Source organism: Ananas comosus, linkage group 17 (genome assembly GCF_001540865.1).
Source record: "Ananas comosus cultivar F153 linkage group 17, ASM154086v1, whole genome shotgun sequence".
Lineage (NCBI taxonomy): Eukaryota > Viridiplantae > Streptophyta > Magnoliopsida > Poales > Bromeliaceae > Ananas > Ananas comosus.
The window spans coordinates 4,938,364-4,958,892 of NC_033637.1; the positions used below are offsets into that span (position 1 = coordinate 4,938,364).

Sequence of the window (20,529 nt, forward strand, 5' to 3'; positions counted from 1 at the left end):
AATAAATTTTATATTATTTACTATATGTGAATGTTTAACTTTATGTTTAAATTTATATTTTAGAAAATTATATTTTAATATAAATATATTTAGAAATGTGGTAAAGAGAAATGGTTATATTGAATTCGGGTTTTCGGGTTCGGGTTTTGCTCTCGGATTTTTGGTCGGGTTCGACTCTAGATATGGACTTTTAAAACCCTACCAACTTGCTTAAAATGCCATAAAATGATTTCCAGATTATCTGAAACCTGCAAGGTTACGAGAACAAAGAATAAAGAAATTTCTTTTTGCCTTGTAAAACTTTTTCACCACAATGTAGAGAAATTAATACATTATAATTGGCATAAACAACGCAAAGAATGTTCTTAGTCCCTGCTTGATAAACTTGCATGCTTAAAATTTCATCCAAAACTAAATCCAAGTGGGTCTAGTTTTCTCCCTTTTCTTCTTCTTTTTGATAGATGGGTCGTGGTTTCGGAATTTTAAAACAGTTGGATTTCAAATTTCAGTTTTCCGTGGCATTCCATTGAAAACAATTATCCTCAATAGTACAAGTCCAAGAACATATAATAATGCTTGAGCTAATAATAATAATAATAATAATAATAATAATAATAATAATCCAAAACACCTAGTACGATAAATAGACATGCAAACTGATACAGGAGCATTTCCAAGTTGCAACGATGGCGCCGGTGCTGGACCACAACAGTTACGTTTTCTCACGGGCTGCGCCTCCATCTCGTTCCGTGAAGCTCGGATCATGCCGTGCTCCTGCTCCAAAGTCCGAACATGCCGCTTTCAGATTCACACTTCCAGGTCAATCATTTTCACACAACTAAAAAATAAATAAATAAATAAAAGGGTCAATACGAGTGTTCGTTCGTAGATTCAGCTGATGTAAAGAACACAGTAATAAACTATTCCGTAAAAGACTTCGTCGTTATCTTATATCTCACTTTAATATCGCGCAGCCAAAATAAAATCTTTCATGAAATAGTTTATTAATGCACTCAATCCGACGACTCAAGATAACCGAGGAATACAAGAAGAAATAATATAATATATTCATTAAACAAGTGCTCGGAATTCGAAGCACTTACTGCTGGAGGCTTTTCTCCAACCAGCCATGCTTTTTTCTGAAAGAAACGCCGATAGCTTTTTTCTTTTCTTTTTTTTAACTTAAAAAAGGATTCTATCCCCCCCCCACCAACCAAAAAAAAAGAGCAAAAGCTTTCGATTAGAACTTATTCTTGAAAGTTTGAATGTTTATTTCTGCTTTTCAGTATGGTTTTTCGTTGTAGAAAAAGCATCATAACTTACTTGTCAAATGCTTAGATGTTGTTTTTCAGCTAACTACACAAGCTACTCCAAAAGGTAGACTAGATAGGTGTTATTGAGCAAAGTACTGTGATTCTGTTTGGTACAGCTATTTGATAGGCTAGCCAGCCGCACAGCACTACGGTGGTGGGAAGCGCCGAGGATGGCACTCTCCGCCACGGCAATTTTCCTATAGAGAGCTGTGGCGTAGGCCGACACCCCAACATCGATTCAGCCATGCCTGTAGAAGCCAAACCAAATAGGCCGTATACCCTGAAGCACTAAATTAGAGCTTATGCTTTTGAACTTAAGAATATCATTTAACCCCCCCCCCCCACCCCCCCCGCTCCACAATAGCAGAACCCACAAAACCTGACACAGAAATGGGACCGGACACGCACATACTTTGGCACCAACGATAGAGAGTACATGGAAACATGCAAAAGACTAGGACAAAGCGAGAGGGTCTTCATTCTTTAAGGACCATGCTAAGGGGAAGAGCAAGTAGTAGACCTGGGACCAGACACATCAAACATGGGGAGGTCACCCTCCAAAGCATTTAACTTAGCTGTGTTGATATGGGCAATGACATAAATCCTGAAGCTCTAGACTCAGGCCAACTAAGACTGGTGGGGACAGTTACAGGAAACAGTCCAAATGAATCTGCTCATGGGGCAATGATGGGGACTCTCCCACGTATGTACATTAATGAAGTTCAACAGCATTCTGAACCATCATTTAGTGATGAGCCAGTGCGATCGAAACAGGTGCACGCAGCCCACGTGACGGAACAAACATATGGGCCCTAGCTATGAGCCAGCATAAGATTAAGCAGTCAAGCATAGTGTGGCTTGGGTGTAATTATGGACCATTTCGCTGCCCTAACAATGTTCTTGTACTTGTTTGGCCTCGTCATGCGACCCGTTAAAAACGGCTCGAGAAAGATATCAGCACTTCTACTCGCATGCATGGTGGGAATCATAACTAGCAACCAGAAGCGACAGAACATTAAAATCCACTCATTTAGGGCATATTTGGATGTTGCAAATCATACGAGGATAACTTTTGTAGGATAGGGTTTTGTTCAGTGGTTCTAAATAATAGTTGACTTTAATCCCATTACAATATATTCTAGTAGTTTCAGTGTTCAATCTATCAGGCCACATTTGTATGATTAGAAATTAGGATTACTAATTTCTCCTTTTTTTTTTTTTGGTACTTTAAATCGTCCTTCCATAGAACTAAAGTCCTATGGGGAGACTCCCCACTGTGAGACCGGGGATCACCTCCGTCTCTGTTGCTTTAAAATTTGAGCCACCGATTGTCGGACGGCTGTGATCCCTGTTTCACCATGAGGTGTTTAGACTTAAAAAGGTTGATAAGAAATGGGTATTATAGTCATATGTGCATGTGAAATAGAAGAGACCATGGAAAAGGAGATAGGAAAACAAACCTGAGACAATTGAGGGAGACCTTTTTAAACCACAGGAAGGCAATTAATTTAGGTTGTGGCCTGGATCTGCAAATTAAACAATTATAGCTTTAGCTTATTCGTTAATGCCGTAGTTAGCTAGAGTAAACAGTAAAGAGAATTTTCAAGCAAAGACTAATTCATCATTGAAAGACTAATTCATCATTGGTCTCATCTAATTTTGGTTACTCATGACAATCATAAAAAATACATATTTGAAAATGTTAGCTTTCCACTGAAGTCACCTTCTCTTGCCGGATTTTCTGACTGTTGCTGAAGTACTGATTTGGATGGTTGATACCAGTATCACATGATGTGCCGTGGATAGCTTCAAAAGTCAATGTGCAAGCTAACTGGCAATTTTCAGATTCAAATTTTGTTATTTTTAGTAAAATGAGAGTTGAACCAAAGGAACGCAAATTATCAGATAATAGTTGGGACGGCAAATTCTTAGATACCATTACCTGGTAATGCCGATTTCGAACTTTATCCATAACTTCATCCTGTTGTCGTCCTCCAACCCCCATTTTATTAAGTGCAGCTCTCAAATTCTCCTCACTGGAATATTATATATATATAATACAAAATAAGGTTACAAGCAATGGGCAAGAGGAAAAGGAATCATTTACTTCTGATGAACAAAGTTCTTGTCCAAGTTCAGATGCTTATATTTACTGGGGATTTTCTTCAAAAGTTGGTGAGATATCTCCATATACTTCACAATTCCTATCCATTACATTTATGTTCCATTCTAGTTTTATTGGTCTATAGGAATGTTGCTTTAAAAACTAAATACTTATGGTCTCAGGGTTCTTTACACATTTAAACTAGTGTGCATACAGTGAATTGACATTTTTTTTTCCAGGGAACGCGGAAATAAGGATGCTTATTTGTGAGGATGTGTCAAAGAGGCCAAATTTGAAATGGACCACAATGAATTTGGTCATACCTTGGTCTATTCATCAAGGAAGAACCAAACAGTGCAGTTCACTTTCTGCCCTGTTCTAGCAGGCCCAGTTTGATTTTGGCTTACAATTCCAGGCCCATATTAGGCTTACAAGTCTATAAACTTGATATTCCTTTGCTTCCCTTCTTTCTATCAACTTTGTTAAACTTAGCAGAGTTTATACAAGATTACTGCTAATATCATAAATTAATGGAATAATTACAGTAAGCAGAAACATATAACATAAAATTGTAAGAACTTAAACTTTCATATCAAGAAACGCAGATTATCTTTTTCCTTTTTTCTTCTTTTTTCTGATATTTCCAAAATAATGAGACAAAATTGGTTTATGCTATAGGAGAGTAGGAATGTAGGATGCGTACCTATGGCAATAACAGAACTTAGATGACAAAGTCAAATATTTGTCTAAATGTATAACTAAGTTACAGTAATTAGCAGAAAAAGTACGAAGAATTTCATGTCACGAAATAAGCAAAGCTTATCCATGAGTCAAAGAGGAGAGTAAGTAATAATAGATAGATAGATAGATGTCCGAAATAGAGATACGCATGATCTGTTCAATAAAATAATGGACTTTTTTTGCATTTAGGCTCCTCAAAAAAAAAAATTACAAATGGCCTTAGTAAATTTATATTTGCATATATGGCCCTCTCCTTATCATGCGAGCGCCATGTTGGCGTTTTTAAAATTGAACGGGTGATTGAATCATCGTATTTAAACACGGTAATTCAATCATCGTGTTCATATCTATATTCTATTCCCTCTTTTTTAACTAAGAGGCGAAAGATGATAAAAAATATAAAAAGGAACACGGTGATCCAATCACCGTATTTAAACACGGTGATCCAATCACCTTGTTCAACTTAAAAATGCCGCATAAGCGCTCCTGTGGCAAGAAGAGGGCTATTTATGCAAATATAAATTTGTTAGGGCTCTTTGTAAAATAAAAAGTTTCAAGGAGGCTAAATGCAAAAAAAGCCCTAAAATAATTGATAGCAGGAAGCATAGTTCTAAACTGATAAGAACTAATAACAGTATTCATATTACGAGAATTATTAAGTTCCGTTAAAGAAACTTACTCGACTACAATAGAAGAGAATCAGCATAGCTCATGAGGAAATTTGTAAAAATTAAACAAGCTAGAAACGGTGTCAAACCTGAAGTGTCGGTAAGGACAACCATGGTGATCACCAACACTAGGTGTCGATGAAATGATCTTTTGACAGGCGAATGGAGTGTAATCCTGGAACAGAAAATAAGGTAATTGGTGTAATCTGTGTGAGCAGATAAAAATTTTTAAAATTCTAGTAATTGGTGTAAGCAAGCGGGCTTACTGTCCTCTTTCCTTCTTTGCCATAATTGTGGCGAATGCTGTAAGCGTATTCTTTGTCGAACCTCTCAGCACCAACCTATCGCAAAGATTGAAAAAAAAAATATATGAAATTAGTTAGAAACAGAAAGGTAAAAGAAAATCAAAGCATATATTCGGTGCCATGTTTGCTCTATAGAAAACAAAAGGGTATCCGACTACAAACATTGCATAGCCAATGATTCAATGAGAAAGAAAAGCCTAACCTCAGATGTTATGGGCCTAATCAGAGAAGGATCCATTAAGTATTGAAGGACCCTTACTTTTAATTGCAATGCTGTACAAACAAATTAAGCTTCTATCGTATATTTGTAAATATACTTCAACAATTAGAGGAACATCGGCATGGCGAGTATTATGTTTTTCTGTCTCGATGAAAGGAGAAATATAGCCAGATCTCATAACGTCTGGTTGTTGGCAAAACAAGGGAGCAGTTTTCAAGTATTGGAAAACCATACAATGTCTGCTACCTTGTGGGCTTGAATTCTGGTATATGTAGCTATTTAAGTATGGCAACTAAAACTCCTAAAACCTCAAGTAGTTATCCACTGGCCCATCACAAGAAAAAGAATAATTTACCTCTAAACCTCCGAGAACATATCACAATTTATGATGCCCATCACCTAAACTTCTTCGTGGAGAAAAAGAGAATTTACGTAACATTGTAATCGGTTTGAATTTACAGAAAATTGCTGATGTTCAACCTTTGTTTTAGTGGGTGTTTGGCGTAGTTTTTGAAAAGCGATTTTGGGCCCAAAAGTGATTTTTGACTCAATAGAGCGTTTAGCAATTTCGTTTCAAAATCTGATTCTGCCTTTAGAATCAGTTTTTTGATTTTTGAAGCGCAAAATCGGAAGCAGCTAAAACTTGCTTCTTCAAATCTTATTCTGATTTTGGACTCAAATTTTAAATTTTTATTTTTATTTTAGATTCAAATTTAAATTTAATTTCAAATTTCAAATTTTAACTTTAAATTTCAAATTTAAAAATTTTAAATTTTAAATTTAGATATTAAATTTTAATTTCAAATCTAAAAGTTTAAATTTCAAATTTCAAAATTCTAATTTCAAATTTCAAATTTAAGATAAAATTTAAATTTTCAAATTTAAAATTTTTAGCTTATATTTTAAATTTTTAAAATTTAAGTTATAAGTTTAATTTAAATTTTTCAAATTAAAAATTTTAAAATTTTAATTTTAAATAAATTTTAATTTTCAATTTTCAATTTTAAGTTTTAAATTTTAAATTTTTAAATTTTAAAATTCAAATTTTCAAATTTTAAATTTTTATTTTCAATTTTAGATTTAAAATTTCAAATTGAAAATTTAAATTTAGATTTAGAAAATTCAAAATTTAAAATTTTAAATTTTAATTTTCAATTTTATTTTTTAAATTAAAATATCAAATTTTTAAATTCAAATTTTAAATTAGTTTAAAATAAAATTTAGTAAAAATTTTATTATTCGCAAATAGCAAAAAAATTTTGCCAAACAGTTTTACACAATGACTTAAGAAAAATCGCTTTCCATCTAAATTCAAGCCGAACGTTCTACAATTTTTAACCAAAAAATCAATTCTCCAAACCAAAATCAATTCTGCAAAAGTCATTTTTCCAAAATCTAGGCCAAATGGGCCCTTAGCCCGACCATTTCCAAAATGAATTAATGTCAAACCTTCCATAAGCTTAAACGAGCTTCTTGAAAATTGTACATGGCTGGAATAAGAAAAATTTAGTCCATCCAATTAAAGCTTGCTAGTTTGTTCTTTGGTTAAGGCCAAGAGCTTCGTGGCTCGGTAGCTAGATCTTTCACTATCATGTTATTTTGGATTATTTTGTTTTCAAGCTTAAGAAAAGTATTTATGAATGCAATGTTAATTCACGAGGATTAAACAATTACTTGATAGAGTTGACAACATAGAATGCAGATTTAAAAAAGTGGATTTTGATATTTAAGCAGCTGTTAGACAAGAACCTTCTTAGAGAACTCCTCTTTCCAAAAAGCAAGAGCATCATCCAACTTTAATCCAACACCCTACAAAGGGCAAAAAAAGTATTAGTAACAAAGAAATATACATGAAGTTAGGAGAGCGAACTCAGAATGAACTTCGAAGAAATAAATAATGACTAAGGATCTATGACAATGTCAGCCAGCTTCATACATTATACTTGTCAGTAGAAGTGGGTATGTCATTACAAGAAAAAAGGGCCAATTAATTCCTGAATTCTAATAAGCAGTTGCAAATACTAGAAGCTTTAAGCATTTAGAAGACATTAATGCAAAACAAAACAAGAAGTTACTGAAAAATAAGAGGAAAAAATGCAAATGTAAAGCTTTATAATATAGATTTGAGCAAGTACCTTAAGAAAAAGGTTAAGTTGTATCCTGCCTCCATGCTTCAAATGATGATCTTCCCTTAACTGCAATTAAAAAAAAAATTATACAAACAGAGTACAATCTTGGGCAGAAAAATCCTACAATATCCCAAAAGTATGAAGCTCCATCACCTTATCAAATAAATGGCGCATACAAAGAGGAAAAGAGTTACTAGCTAGCTGATCTATGTCCTTTAAAGATATTTCGGCCGATTCATTTGGCTGCGAGAAATACTGACAAGTGAGCAAAAACAATTAAATATACTCATTTGGCAATTCATATCAAATGAAAATTGAAGTGACACCTGAGTGTAATCAGGCCCCAAATAGCTGTTGCTTAATGCTTCAACAATCTGAAGGGAAAAATGCAAAATCAATTTGTTCAAGCATGTCTAAATATATATAATACTAGCTGCCAGCCGGAGGAAGAATATTACTCACGGGAGTCAACCTATCCTTCTCCTGCTCCTTTATGGTAGATGTCCATTTCCTGTCAGAAGTGGTGACATTTTAATTGGTCAATACATTGTACAAATTAACAAATGAAAAATCAAACCATACGATGGGACAAATAAACAACACTTAAGCAGCTTAACACAGGTGATTATTATTAGAATCATCATCATCAAATGAACAGCATAGAAGAAGATGATAATGTCGCGAAGGCCAGTGACTGCATAAACCATGGTCGTTGTCACAACTTAAACTTTACTTTCAGAGTTTCAGTTTTGCAAATCTTGAGCATTAATTAAGTATTAAAACCTTCAGTCCCCACCGACAAGATGAGTGTTGTGCTCTCAAGTTTTAATAATCAAGGTTAATAGTTATTCTAAATGAGTTTAAATTGAAAAGGAAAAATAAGGCCAGGAAAGAACTTAGTTGCAAGTAATACATGCCTTAGCAGTCTTGAAATGTTGCACCTCCATCCTAAGTATTGCCTGAGTTTAAATATTCTTTATGATGCTAATGTGCTTTTAAAATCACTAAGCCATGGGCTTTATTGAAACATTAATCAAAACTGCTTAATTAGATGCTGCCTGCATTCATGAACTTTTAAGGCATCATTTCCCTGTTCTCCTGTCTTCTTTGCTCACATGTTTTCTGATGAGTAATAATGGTTAGATATGAATCTTCAGGTAACTTTAGTATATGTTCAGGATTTGGTTAGAGCTCAAACAACCATTTTAAGATGACCTGTAATATCCATCCAAGTTAAGCAAGCCTCAAGAGAGCAAACAAATGTTGCTTCAGAAGTGATATTAGAACCTTGTATGAACAGAATTCCAGTTGTTGCCACTATTGGAAATATTTTTATTGACTATGGTGTTAAGTCAGGTTAATTCTTTTCAGATCAATAAATGGCTAAAAAGAGTTGGTAAATATAAACGGGTCGAAATAGAATATGCAAGCATTGGGTGTACTATTTATACATATATAAACATGAAGGGGATCAATTTTCTTCTCAGAGAAAGCTTGATAATAAGTAGTATTCGGAAATTTCAAAGAACTGTGTCCTGCATTTATGCCACTACAGTTTGTTTGACCTGTTGATACAGAAGAAAAAAAGGATAACCACAAGATCATGAGGACAAGCCGTCAACTGCTGGAGCCCATTATGAACAAAAGATAAGACCATCAACTTAGAAACTTTACGAGTAAGAAATGCTAAAATAATTGATAATCACCTATTGGTCAATACAAGGGCCTTGGAAATATTGCTGCGGAATTGGGTAACAACAAGGGAAACCACCTAGTAAGATTAAGAGAAAGTTGGAACAAGACTTAAAACTTTCTTTTGTCAAATTGATGATGTTACTAGAGAACTAGCATTCACCTGATTCATGGGAACATAAGCAAAACCTTTTAGGATAAATACTCTGCGGCTGCCAACCAGGTCTGGAACTTCTTCAAAAGGGACCTAGTAATTTTTAGTCCAGGTAAACAAAAAATTAGGTGACATTTTACAAAGGAAAATGGCAATAACACAAGTAAAAGAGGTAATAGATGTTTAACAAACCTTGAAAAAAATAGTGTCAGCTGCAAAACAGTTAAACTGAGTCAGGTTGCTTGATGAAATAATAGAAAATTCTATGACTTAAATGTAGATTTTCTTTTGTTGAGGGGAAAGATCTAGAAATATTTTATAGCCCAAAAGTATATGGAAGAAGGAACTAAATTTTATGCCTCCAAACAAAAATAGAGATTTGAATATTCAGCTAAGTCCTGTTAACAATAAAATTAGGCATTCCAATACATACAACATTTGAAATCTATCTTATGGGAAATGTTCTGCTTTTCAGAAGCAATTCCATGTGATAAATGAAGACAAGAAGATCAACTGTGGTTTATGGATCCAGATTAGCTAGACCAACTCAAAGCTCCCCTGTTCCAGATGCACAGAAAGAATTGCTACAAATTCCGTGAGTCAACCTCTTAGCTACCAAAGTATTATCACCACAAAAGAAGACTGATCAATTGTTCAGGTAAACTGCATGACTCACTAAGTCTTATTACAAAATTAGCACCTAATAGGTAACCATAATTAAAGGAAAAAAGAAAAACTGATAATGGAAATAAATGTTGGAATAATTAGTCTCTTACGCATATTGCAATTGTAACACTAACTTACCTAGTAGGATTTGGCACATAATGGTCAAGTTTCTATCTAACAAATACAAGTCAGTGCAGGACATCCAAACAGCACGGTCATATTGGTTTATCTAAACTTTCACGGCTACTATTAGGACTTATAAAATAGCAGATAGTTGGATTATCAAGACATACTGTTTGAAGATTGACCAATTGAACGTGCAACTTGCACCAATTTGTCCTTCACAGTCTATGAAATGCAAACAAGAAGAAGAACTCAGTTAGATAAACAGAAACAGAAAGAGAACAAGTATATAAACCTTAATGAGGTGTCAGTGTACTTGAGCTTATAAGGAAATAGTTCAATCAAGTTAAAAGGTTCAGTTCACCTCATATTCTGCATGAATTAGAGCTTTATAAGGGAGCTGAAACTCGGTCATGAGCATCCTCTACAGATGTTAGAGAAACACATTTAGGCCTAACCAATCAGAATTTCTCCCAGTTATTCCTCATCAGAAGATAGAGAGGACCAACCTGCGATTCGAGGCTTTCAAGGCGAAAACGGTAGCGGAATAAAGTGGTCTCCATAGAAAGGAACCATTTCCTCAGCTCCTCACTAAGAATCCATCACAAAGCAGAGATCAATACCACAAAATTGAGATCTTTACATCTGAATGCTTCAAAAATGGCTTCAAATACGGTACTTACGTTCTACAATACACAAGGCGAAGCACAAAGTGCGATATTATGTCCTTATTCATAACCTCGGCCGGATCCTGATGCCGCATGTTCGTCTTCCACAGCTCCCTGACCTAATTTTCGCGCAAAAATCAAACATTGCAATCCGCAAACGATCCCGATCAATTCGATTAGAGCTAAACTACAATCAAAATTACCAAATTTTCCATTTCTTCGGGCTTCTTCCCCCGGGCCAACCCATCCGAGATCCCCTTCAGAACTACAACATACCATACAAAAAATACTCAACTTCAAAGCAAAACCCTAAACCATCTCCACTCGAAGAAGAGAGATGGGTGATGCTAGGGTTTACCGCGGAGGCGATCGATGGCGTAGAGCTCGAAATCCTCGAGGCGCACCTCGAGGGGAGGAGCGGAGCGGTAGAGGGAGAGGGTTGGGGTCGGGGACGCGTCGATGGAGGGTTTCCTCTGAGATCGCACGATCTCCATTGTCGCGGGAGGAGGGGGGCGGGAGCGGCGAGGACGGAGACGACGAGTTTTATCCGGAGACGAGGGTTTGGCGGGAAACGACTCCGGTCCGATTCGACCGGGCCGAGTCGAAACGAGTCGACTCGGACCGGAGTGGGCTTTTCCCTGCATTTGGCCCTAATGCAAACGTTAATTACAAATTAAATTGACCCATCTGAATCACAAAGTCGATGAAATTTGAACTCAAAATTTCTAAAAAATATATAAAATAACTATTTAATGTTTAATTTGTTGTCCAAAGAAATTTTTTGCACACCAGCGATATAAAAAATTAATAGAAGATCAAATTAACTATTTGTAGAAAATTTCTGCATTCATGTAGTGTAAAAAATCTTATGGTCGTTCCAAAAGTAACTTATTTCATCATGTTGTGTCATTTTTAGCATTTTCCTACTCGAAATTACAAAATGTCGTTACTCTAATCTCACTATTTGATATGGTACTATACGATAGTGTTCGCACATATAATAACTTTTTATTGATCGAAGCAAAATTTATAATTAGAGGGCGTTTCGGTTTGGATTCTCTGTTGGGACTTGACCTCTTTGAGCATGTTATATTCGGCCACTTGGATCAAACTGAACTTGCAAAGATAGATTCGATTCTATCGAAACTATTGTTAATTAAACTGCTGTATTTTAGCGAAAATATGAAAACTCTTTTTTTTTTTGAGAAATAGGTAGCAAGCTACCTGCTTCATTCATTAAGCAAAATGAATTAGGCGTACAGGATGGAAGCAGCTAGAGCCTCCGAAACGAGTCGGCAAAAAATAAAAAAACAAAAACAAAAGAAAAATAGAAAAATAAACGAAAAAGAAAAATAAGAAAACTAAACAACACAGAACTTATCGAAGAGCCAAAGTAGACAACGGAGAACAAAATACGAGGGGAGACGAAATGTGAGTAACTGTCGGTCTAAAGGGTGTCTGTCCAGTCTTTGGTCAGATTAGCAACACGTTCGAGAGCCCGGGAAGCATTGGGAAGCACTTCACGGAATAAAGTATTGTTGCACTCCGTCCAGACGACCCACCAGATGGCCGCCAAACGAGTAAGACTTTTCGATCTCCTCACGGCATTGGGGTTGATAGAGGTCTGTGTCCATAGAAAGCTGACATCCCTTGAATCCGATTCAGTTGCATCTGGACCTCCCGCACAAAATAGAAGGTATCTGACAAACACACAATCTCGAAAAAGGTGATCGCACGTTTCTGGTACCAACACACAAAAGATGCAATACTGATCCACAGGGCAGCCCCGGCGAATCAATCTGTCTGCTGTAAGTAATCTCTTGCGAAGTAGAATCCAAATGAAGATTTTGTGTTTAAGTGGGATTTTTAACGCCCACAGGTGCTCGTACAGAGGGTCTATCTGGCTTGCATCAGTGATGAAATCATATATGGATTTAACAGTAAACTCTTGGTTGGCGATCCATCGCCACTTTAGTGTATCCGGTGCGTCACTTGGACAATGCTGAGGGAGTAGGGTTTTAAGCAGCCTGATCTCCTGATGGTTACCAGCAGCGGTAGCTGTAGCAAATCCTCTGGTTATGAAACGCCATCTCCACCCTATTTCGTTCCAACATTGTGAAACAGTGACCTCCCGATTAACGATATTGCAATAGATTCCTGGAAATTGGGTATTGAGGGGGGTTTCTCCGATCCATATATCCGACCACATCCTGATGTTTTTTCTATCTCCGAGCACATATGAGGCGCCACATTTGAAGACATCTCGACATCTCATTACACTTCTCCACCACTGGGAGTTAGGTCTGAAGGCTCTTCCCTCGTGTAACGGCCTTCTTCTGGTGTAATATAGTGCTGTGATCAGCCTCCCCCATAATATATACGGCTCTTTGAAAAAGTGCCACCACCATTTGGTTAAGAGAGCCATATTCATAGCTTCTATATCTTTGATCCCCAGTCCCCCTTCTTTTTTACTTTTGCATATCGATTTCCAGCCTACGAGGCATGCACCCCCTGAAATTTGGAGCACCCTTTCCAAAAGAAGGATCTTCTGAGTGCTTCAATGCGGTTCAGGACCCATTGCGGCGCTTTGAAAAATGTGAAGTAGAATAACGGGAGGTTTGTGAGTACCGAGTTTACGAGGGTTAGTCTTCCCCCCTGTGAGAGCAGTTTTGCCTTCCAACCTTCGATGCGTGTCTCTATTCGATTAACTATTGGAGCCCAATCTTCCTTTCGAAGGGATTTGGTGTGTAGCGGCAGCCCCAAGTAGCGAAATGGTAGTTTGCCTACTCTGCAACCCAAAATATCAGCGAGTCTGTTGGCTTTGCTTGCGTTGGGTCCCAAGTAGTGAAGTTCCGTCTTGTTCAGATTTATCTTGAGACCAGAGGCCCATTCAAACATCTTCCAGAGGAACAATAGATTACGCATACCGGATTTCTTTGGCTCGGAGAAGAAAATTGTATCATCCGCGTATTGGAGAAGCACTGTTTGACAATCTATGGTTGGTCCAATACCCTGGAGCAGGTTATTACCCCTGGCTGCTTCCGTGAGTCTAGCCAAACAATCGGCCACCAATATGAATAGGTAGGGAGAAAGTGGGTCCCCCTGCCTCAGTCCCTTCCTTGTTTTCAGCCACGTTGTCGGCGAGCCGTTTACTAAAATGGCGATTTTAGCGTTACATATACATTGTTCAATCCAGGTCCACCATTTGTCGCTGAATCCGAGCCACCGCATTATGCTTTGCAGGAAGGTCCAGCTCACCTTATCGTAAGCTTTCTCGAAGTCGACCTTAATGCTGACGCACTCCTTGGATTTTGCGCACCAGCTGAGAAGTTCACTAGCGGTGACAAAAAAGTCAGCTAGTAGTCGATCTTTCAGAAACGCCGATTGTGATGGAGAAATGATCGTCGGTAAAATGTACGCGAGTCTGTTCGCAAGCACTTTAGAGATGATCTTTTGAATTCCGTTTATGAGACTTATCGGTCTGAAATCATTAACATGACATGCCCCTTCCTTTTTAGGAATTAGGCAGACGTAAGAGTAGTCTGTTGGACCCGTAAAGAGGGCGTTATCCTGGAGATCTATGAAGATATTAAAAATGTTATCCTTAACCGTCTCCCAGAAATGTTGGAAAAAGATAAGCGGGAAACCGTCCGGTCTAGGTGCCTTGTCGCTATCCAGTTGAAAGGTAGCCTTCTTGACTTTTTCCAGTGTAAAAGGGCTAGTTAGAGAATTCGGGTCAGATAGAGAGTCCGCTCGATACAGGCCAGCCCAATCTCCGTAAGAAGAAGAACCTTCTTCTACCGTCCCAAAAAGACGTTTGAAGGAGTGAAAGAAATAAGAACTCATTTGGACATCGTTGTTGATTTGTCTTCCAGTATCTTCTTCAATGAATTGTATATTGTTGCTACGCTTCCGCCCATTAGCCACCGCATGAAAAAATTTTGTGTTATTGTCGCCTTCCTTAAGCCAGTGCTGTTTCGCTCTCGTTTTCCATACGATTTCTTCCTCCTTAAGGATGAGCTGAAGTTGTGCTTTAAGGTCGACCCGTTTATCCCAAATTTCCTGCGGCAGACTATTCCGTTCCTCTAAAATGTCGATGCTTTTTATTTCCTCTTGCATACTCCTTATAGCGTTGGATATACTATGGAAATTCGCCTTACACCATTCCTTCATCCTAGCTCTACAGTGTCTGAGTTTTGCCGTCAGAGTGAGAATGGCCGACTTCTTATTGGTGACTTCGTTCCACCAGATTGGTACGTTGATAGAGAAGTCCTCCCTAGTGAGCCATACCTTCTCGAACCGAAATCTCCGCGGAGTGGGCCTACTCCTCGTAGTGAGCACTAAAGGTGTGTGATCGGAGGTAATCCTAGGGAGCGCGGACACCCTGCTGTGCAGAAATGCTTGGTCCCAATCCGTTGAGACAAGAAATCTATCTAGCTTGGCCATGGTTGGTGAACGATGCATATTTGACCAAGTGAATTTTTGATTAGAGATGGGCAGGTCGATGGCCTCAAGATTCGAGATGAGGTCTGAGAACATGGCCATCGCTCTAGTACTCCACGGATTTCCGGTGTGTTCTACCTGATTTCTAGTGAAATTAAAATCCCCACAAATGACCCAGTTTTGTTTGCACAAATCGCGATTAGAGAGAGGAGTTCAGAACAAAACTCTTATTTCCCGTCCCATGCTGGTGGCCCGTACACGTTTGTCAGGTAAAAGCTCCTTCCGCTGGGAAAATGCTTCAAATGGAGGGTAAGCGAGTGTTGGCGAACTATTGCCTCCGTACATGTGAAGTTTTTTGAGTTCCAGCAAGTAAATAACCCACCAGAGGCGCCAATTGCAGGAATAAAGTGGCATCTATCGAAATTCGAGCCGCAACAGGATCGCAGAAACGATCTAGACACTCAAGAATATGAAAACTCTTATTAAAATCGTCTAAATAATTGATATATTGTTGTTGTGGAAGAAGATGATTCCTCTCTAGTCACATCCGCGGTATTGTTTTAGAGTAAATAAACATTAAAAACATACAGAATTTATTTGCATTATGGACTATTTTAATTTAGCTACCCAGCATTTTAAAATTTTGATTTTATTATCTAACATTTTAATTCGTTTGATTTGAATCAATCGGCTGCATTTTAATTTCAAATTTTGAATGTGTCATTTATGTTTAAAGATTTAGTTAATTTGTTTTATATAATTCTCACAACTGTAAATTTATTAAAATAAGTAATTAAGTTAAATTTTGAAGTGAATATACCGTCGACTAACTCAAATCACATAATTGAAAGTTTGGGTAGTATAATTAAAGTTTCGAAAGTTTGGACAACTAAATCAAAATTGTGCATAGTTCATATAAGTTCTGTAGGTTTTTACCTAAGTAAAAATCACTTTAATCATAAACTAAACCAACTTTTCTTATTGGAATAAAATTTTTATGAGGGTATTAGAATTGTAAATCGATTATTAGAATTTTTATTTAATTGTTAGAATTATATGGACATGTTATTAGAATTTTTTTAGCTTATTAAGATTGCATGTGATTTGTTAAAATCTTTATTTAGTTGTTAGGATTATATATATATAATTACAAAAATATGCCTTATTTCTGTTAATTAAGAAAAAGATAGCAAACTAAACCAACTGTTTTTATTGGAATAAAATTTTTATGAGGGTATTAGAATTGTAAATCGCTTATTAGAATTTTTATTTAATTGTTATGATTATATGGACATGTTGTTAGAATTTTTTTAGGTTATTAAGATTGCATGTGATTTGTTAAAATCTTTATATAGTTGTTAGGATTATATATATATAATTGCAAAAATATGCCTTATTTTTGTTAAGAAAAAGATAGTAAACTAAACCAACTTTTGTTATTGGAATATAATTTTTATGAGGGTATTAGAATTGTAAATCGATTATTAGAATTTTTATTTAATTGCTAGGATTATATGGACATGTCATTGCATGTAATTTGTTAAAATCTTCATATAGTTGTTAGGATTATAAATATATAATTACAAAAATATGCCTCATTTTTGTTAAGAAAAAGATAGTTCATTATCATTTAAATTTTATAAAAGACGGTAAACAATTGGGCGTTTTAAGCTGAGTTGGACAAAATAGAATTATTTGGCTAAAAAAAATGTTCACATAATCATTTGGCAGATTATAAATTTTTAAAGGTTTATATTGAAAAAAAAAATTCCCTTTCACGAATAGTGACCTTTTATTTTCCTTTCTCTTTGGAAACTCAACTAGCTTTTAAGTTAACAATAATTAGAAGAAGTTACATATTTGAGGGCTATAAAAATATTAGAGAGAGGATCAATTTGTAATTACATTTGAATCCTAATTATATCTTACTCCATTCATGTCTCCATGACAAAAGGCTTGTGGAAGAAAACACCGGCGATCGCCGGCTTGTCGCGCCTCCTCCTCCCCGAAGATTACAACAAACACCTCGTTGTTCGTTTTCGCAGGTACTTTAATACTTAATCCCTTGTTATTTGATTGTTTACTTCGCTTCTTAAACTTCGTTTCCGCCATTTCTTTGTATTACATCATGATCACGGCATATATAGAGTTCCTAAAAATCCTCACTTTGTTTCCTTGGAAAAATCTCGCTTACCAGATCAACTCTTTGTATCTGTTTGGCTCAGTTTTGAATATAACTTTTGTGCTCAGTAAAATAAATTTATCATTAGAGCGAGAGACCGAAATGAATTTCTATTTTTAGATACTTGCTTCTTCATTTTATCTTCACTCACCTTATGATTATTATCTTTCTTTTTTTTTTTCTACCACTATGTTTGGCACCTAATCTAAATGGGATTCAATGAAATTTAGTTGAAAAGCATTCAATTCAACTCATTTAGAAATCAAAATTTTTGTTGGAAGATGAGAAAATCATTAAATGTAATTGTTTTCTACTCTATCCTCTTTTAAAGATATAGATAGTAAGAATGATGTTAAAATTAATTTAATGGGGAGTATATAATTTGAATTAGCAATAAATTTAACCGATAACAAGTGAGAATTGTCATTAAATCCGACCTCAAATTGTGGAATTTGGATAAGAGTCACACATCTCGTTTCCTAATGAATTAAATTCTCATTAACTTTTAACTATTCTCATTAACTTTTAACTTATAATACCAGGAAGTAGCTAATCTATCTTTCGAAAATATTATTTAATCTTAGATTACAATTAAAACATTGACGTGATGATAATAAGATTATTTACCGAAAATAACTCATGCCTATTCATCGTTTTTCTAACTCTCACATACGTTGATATTTATCTACCCATAATGAGATGATTTACCGAAAATAACTCTCACATAATGAGATGATTTACCCATATAAGTTTTTGGAGATGTTATTTATCGAAAAATAAAATTTGTATAAGATTATTTTCAAAAGAAATTCCTCGGACCCTTTCAAACCATTTTGATTGATCAAAATCCAAAAGTTTGTTAACACGAAAATCCCCCTTCATTTTGAAGAGAAAAACAAAAAAAGAAAAAAAGAAACAATAGACCCACCAGCAAAATTTATTCTATATGACCCGTCATTCAATTAATAATTAGTGAAAGCACCTGTGCGTTGCCATGTATCAATTTTGTAGAAATAAATAAATAAAAGAGAAAAGAAAATAATAAAAACATAAGAAACATAAAAAAAAATCAAAGAATATAAAAATAATAAAAGTAGAAGAAGAAGAAGAAGCTGCAATAAAAGTATAAGCATAAAATTATAAGAAGGTTAAAGAAGAATAAAAGAAAAAATTATAAAAATAATAAATTATTTTTATAATAGCAATAAAAGTATAAGAAGAATAAAGAGAGAAACTTTTTTTAAAAAAAAGAACCAACATGTGAGCAATAACAATATATAATAAAGTCATTAGGAGAAAAAAAAAAACAATGAATATTTTAATAAATAAAAACATGTATTTGCGATTTTATTTTATTGTCCATTTGTCACTGCTATTTTTAAGATGACCGTAAAGAAAGAAAGTGAGAGTAGGGGTAAACCTCCTAACTGGAAGTATATGAGTTTTTATAAATATAGCAATTAATTATAGGGATGTGTGTACGAATATTCGACATTTTATTCGAATCTGAATCTGAAGAGAGCGAATTTATTCAATATTAAATAGATATGGTTTTATTTTGGATATGGATGTCAAAATAAAAATCCGACAGATATGGATACAGATATGGATTTTGCTTGTACCGAACCTGAACCTAACCTGAACCCGAAGCTGAATTTATTTTACATTATATATAATATGTATATGAAAATTTGGTGTTATATTTGAATTTGTGTTTTAAAATTTTAGATTTAATATAACATATTTTTAAATATTGAAAAGAGAAATAATTGTTTCGGATTCGAATTTTCGGGTTTAGGTTCGGATTTCGAGCTTTTGGTTGGATTCGAGTTTGGCTGTTTGGGATATGGATTTTTAAAATCCATCGGATTCGGGTCCGGGTTCGGTTTCGAATTTGGGGTCGGGTTCGGGTTTGAATTTTTAAAAATCTACCCTAAATCTGACCCGTTGACATTCCTAATAGGCATGTGAGAGGTAGGCATGTGAGAGGGAGGAAGTAAAAAAAACCTCTTTAAGCTTTAATAAATCTAAAAAAAATGAGAAAAAGTAAAAAAAAAAAAAAAAAAAAAGTCCCACTCCTTCTCAAATTAAGGGGGTGGGTACATGTAGGATTTAATAATGGAGATTAATGTATAGATATAGATATAGATATAGATATAGATATAGATAGGTATAGATGTGAGAGGAGAGAGAGAGGAGAGAGAAGAAAATCCAAAATCATTGGCTCATTGCTATGTAAGAGAGATAGAAAGAGGGAAAAAGGACGTGGGCAAGTTATGTGGTTTCTTACTCCCTCGACGGGATGTGAGGACAACGGATCAGAGCGGCAAAATACTCCTCGAGATCCGTGAATTCGAAATTGTACCGCGCACTGATGAATGTATAAATACATCTTGTATACGCTGATGAATATTTAAATCTTTTCATAAAAAGATTTAAACTCGATATAAGTTTTTCTATATATATATATATACGAACTTAGGTCTCGAGTACCAACCACCAAGCTCTTTGCCATTTGCTCTAGAACGGTCGGTTATATAGATTATTTTTTTATAGAATAGATTACATCTATCATATATATTATATTTTAATTTTATAATATTAATATTTAAAATATTAGTAAATGTGATGTACCAATAGATCTGTTAAATATAAAAATGTTTAAACACCGTTCTCTAACAGCTTAAGTTTTTAGAGTACAATGATTGTTTCACAGGGTATCGGAGCAGGAGATTCTAAAATGGTATAGCTTAAGTTTAAGCTTAAGCTTTTAGAATAGTTTCGATCCCAGACGTGAGGGGTAGTGTTAAATATAAAAACGTTTAAACACAGTTGTCTAACAGTTTAAGTTTTTAGAGTACAATTGTAAAAAAAGTAAATAGTGGTAGAGAAAAACTATTCTATGAATCGGATGTAAAAGTAAATTTTATATATTATTTTTAAAAATCTAATTACAAAAATTTTAATTCCATAACTTTTTTATACAAAGTCTTTTTATATGATTTAGATTATATATATTAAATTAAATTTTTATTAAACTAAATTTGTACATAAAAAAATGAAAAAGAGATTAGTGAAAGAGGTGGCTCCCACGACGTATGATTCCCACGCAACTTTCATT

At 35.1% G+C, this 20,529-nt stretch overlaps 1 protein-coding gene across 3 annotated transcripts; it reads right to left on the reverse strand.

Annotated features, from left to right (window-relative positions):
* Positions 492-11,323, reverse strand: LOC109722784 (probable DNA primase large subunit). Of its 3 annotated transcripts, none has more exons than XM_020250922.1 (20): positions 11,142-11,322; positions 10,987-11,048; positions 10,799-10,902; positions 10,625-10,706; positions 10,480-10,539; positions 10,286-10,340; positions 9,519-9,538; positions 9,336-9,419; positions 9,187-9,251; positions 7,943-7,991; positions 7,807-7,854; positions 7,634-7,723; positions 7,487-7,546; positions 7,101-7,160; positions 5,093-5,167; positions 4,916-5,001; positions 3,256-3,349; positions 3,037-3,144; positions 2,774-2,839; positions 492-774 (listed from the first exon to the last, which is right to left on the reverse strand). In XM_020250922.1, exons 1-19 carry the CDS (start codon positions 11,275-11,277, stop codon positions 2,822-2,824), a joined length of 1,356 nt encoding a protein of 451 aa, XP_020106511.1. In that variant the 5' UTR covers positions 11,278-11,322; the 3' UTR covers positions 492-774; positions 2,774-2,821. The 3 variants fall into 3 exon arrangements, with proteins under 3 accessions (XP_020106511.1, XP_020106510.1, XP_020106509.1); XM_020250921.1 differs by having other exon boundaries at positions 492-838; XM_020250920.1 differs by lacking the exons at positions 492-774; positions 2,774-2,839 and having other exon boundaries at positions 3,016-3,144; positions 11,142-11,323.

Coding starts and splice junctions, on each gene's coding strand:
- LOC109722784 (XM_020250920.1), bottom strand. CDS start 11,277: ATGGAGATCGTGCGATCTCAGAGGAAACCCTCCATCGACGCGTCCCCG. Junction 11,049..11,141: donor CGCCATCGATCGCCTCCGCG/GTAAACCCTAGC, acceptor GGTATGTTGTAG/TTCTGAAGGGGATCTCGGAT. Junction 5,168..7,100: donor AAGAGGAGTTCTCTAAGAAG/GTTCTTGTCTAA, acceptor TCTTTGCGATAG/GTTGGTGCTGAGAGGTTCGA.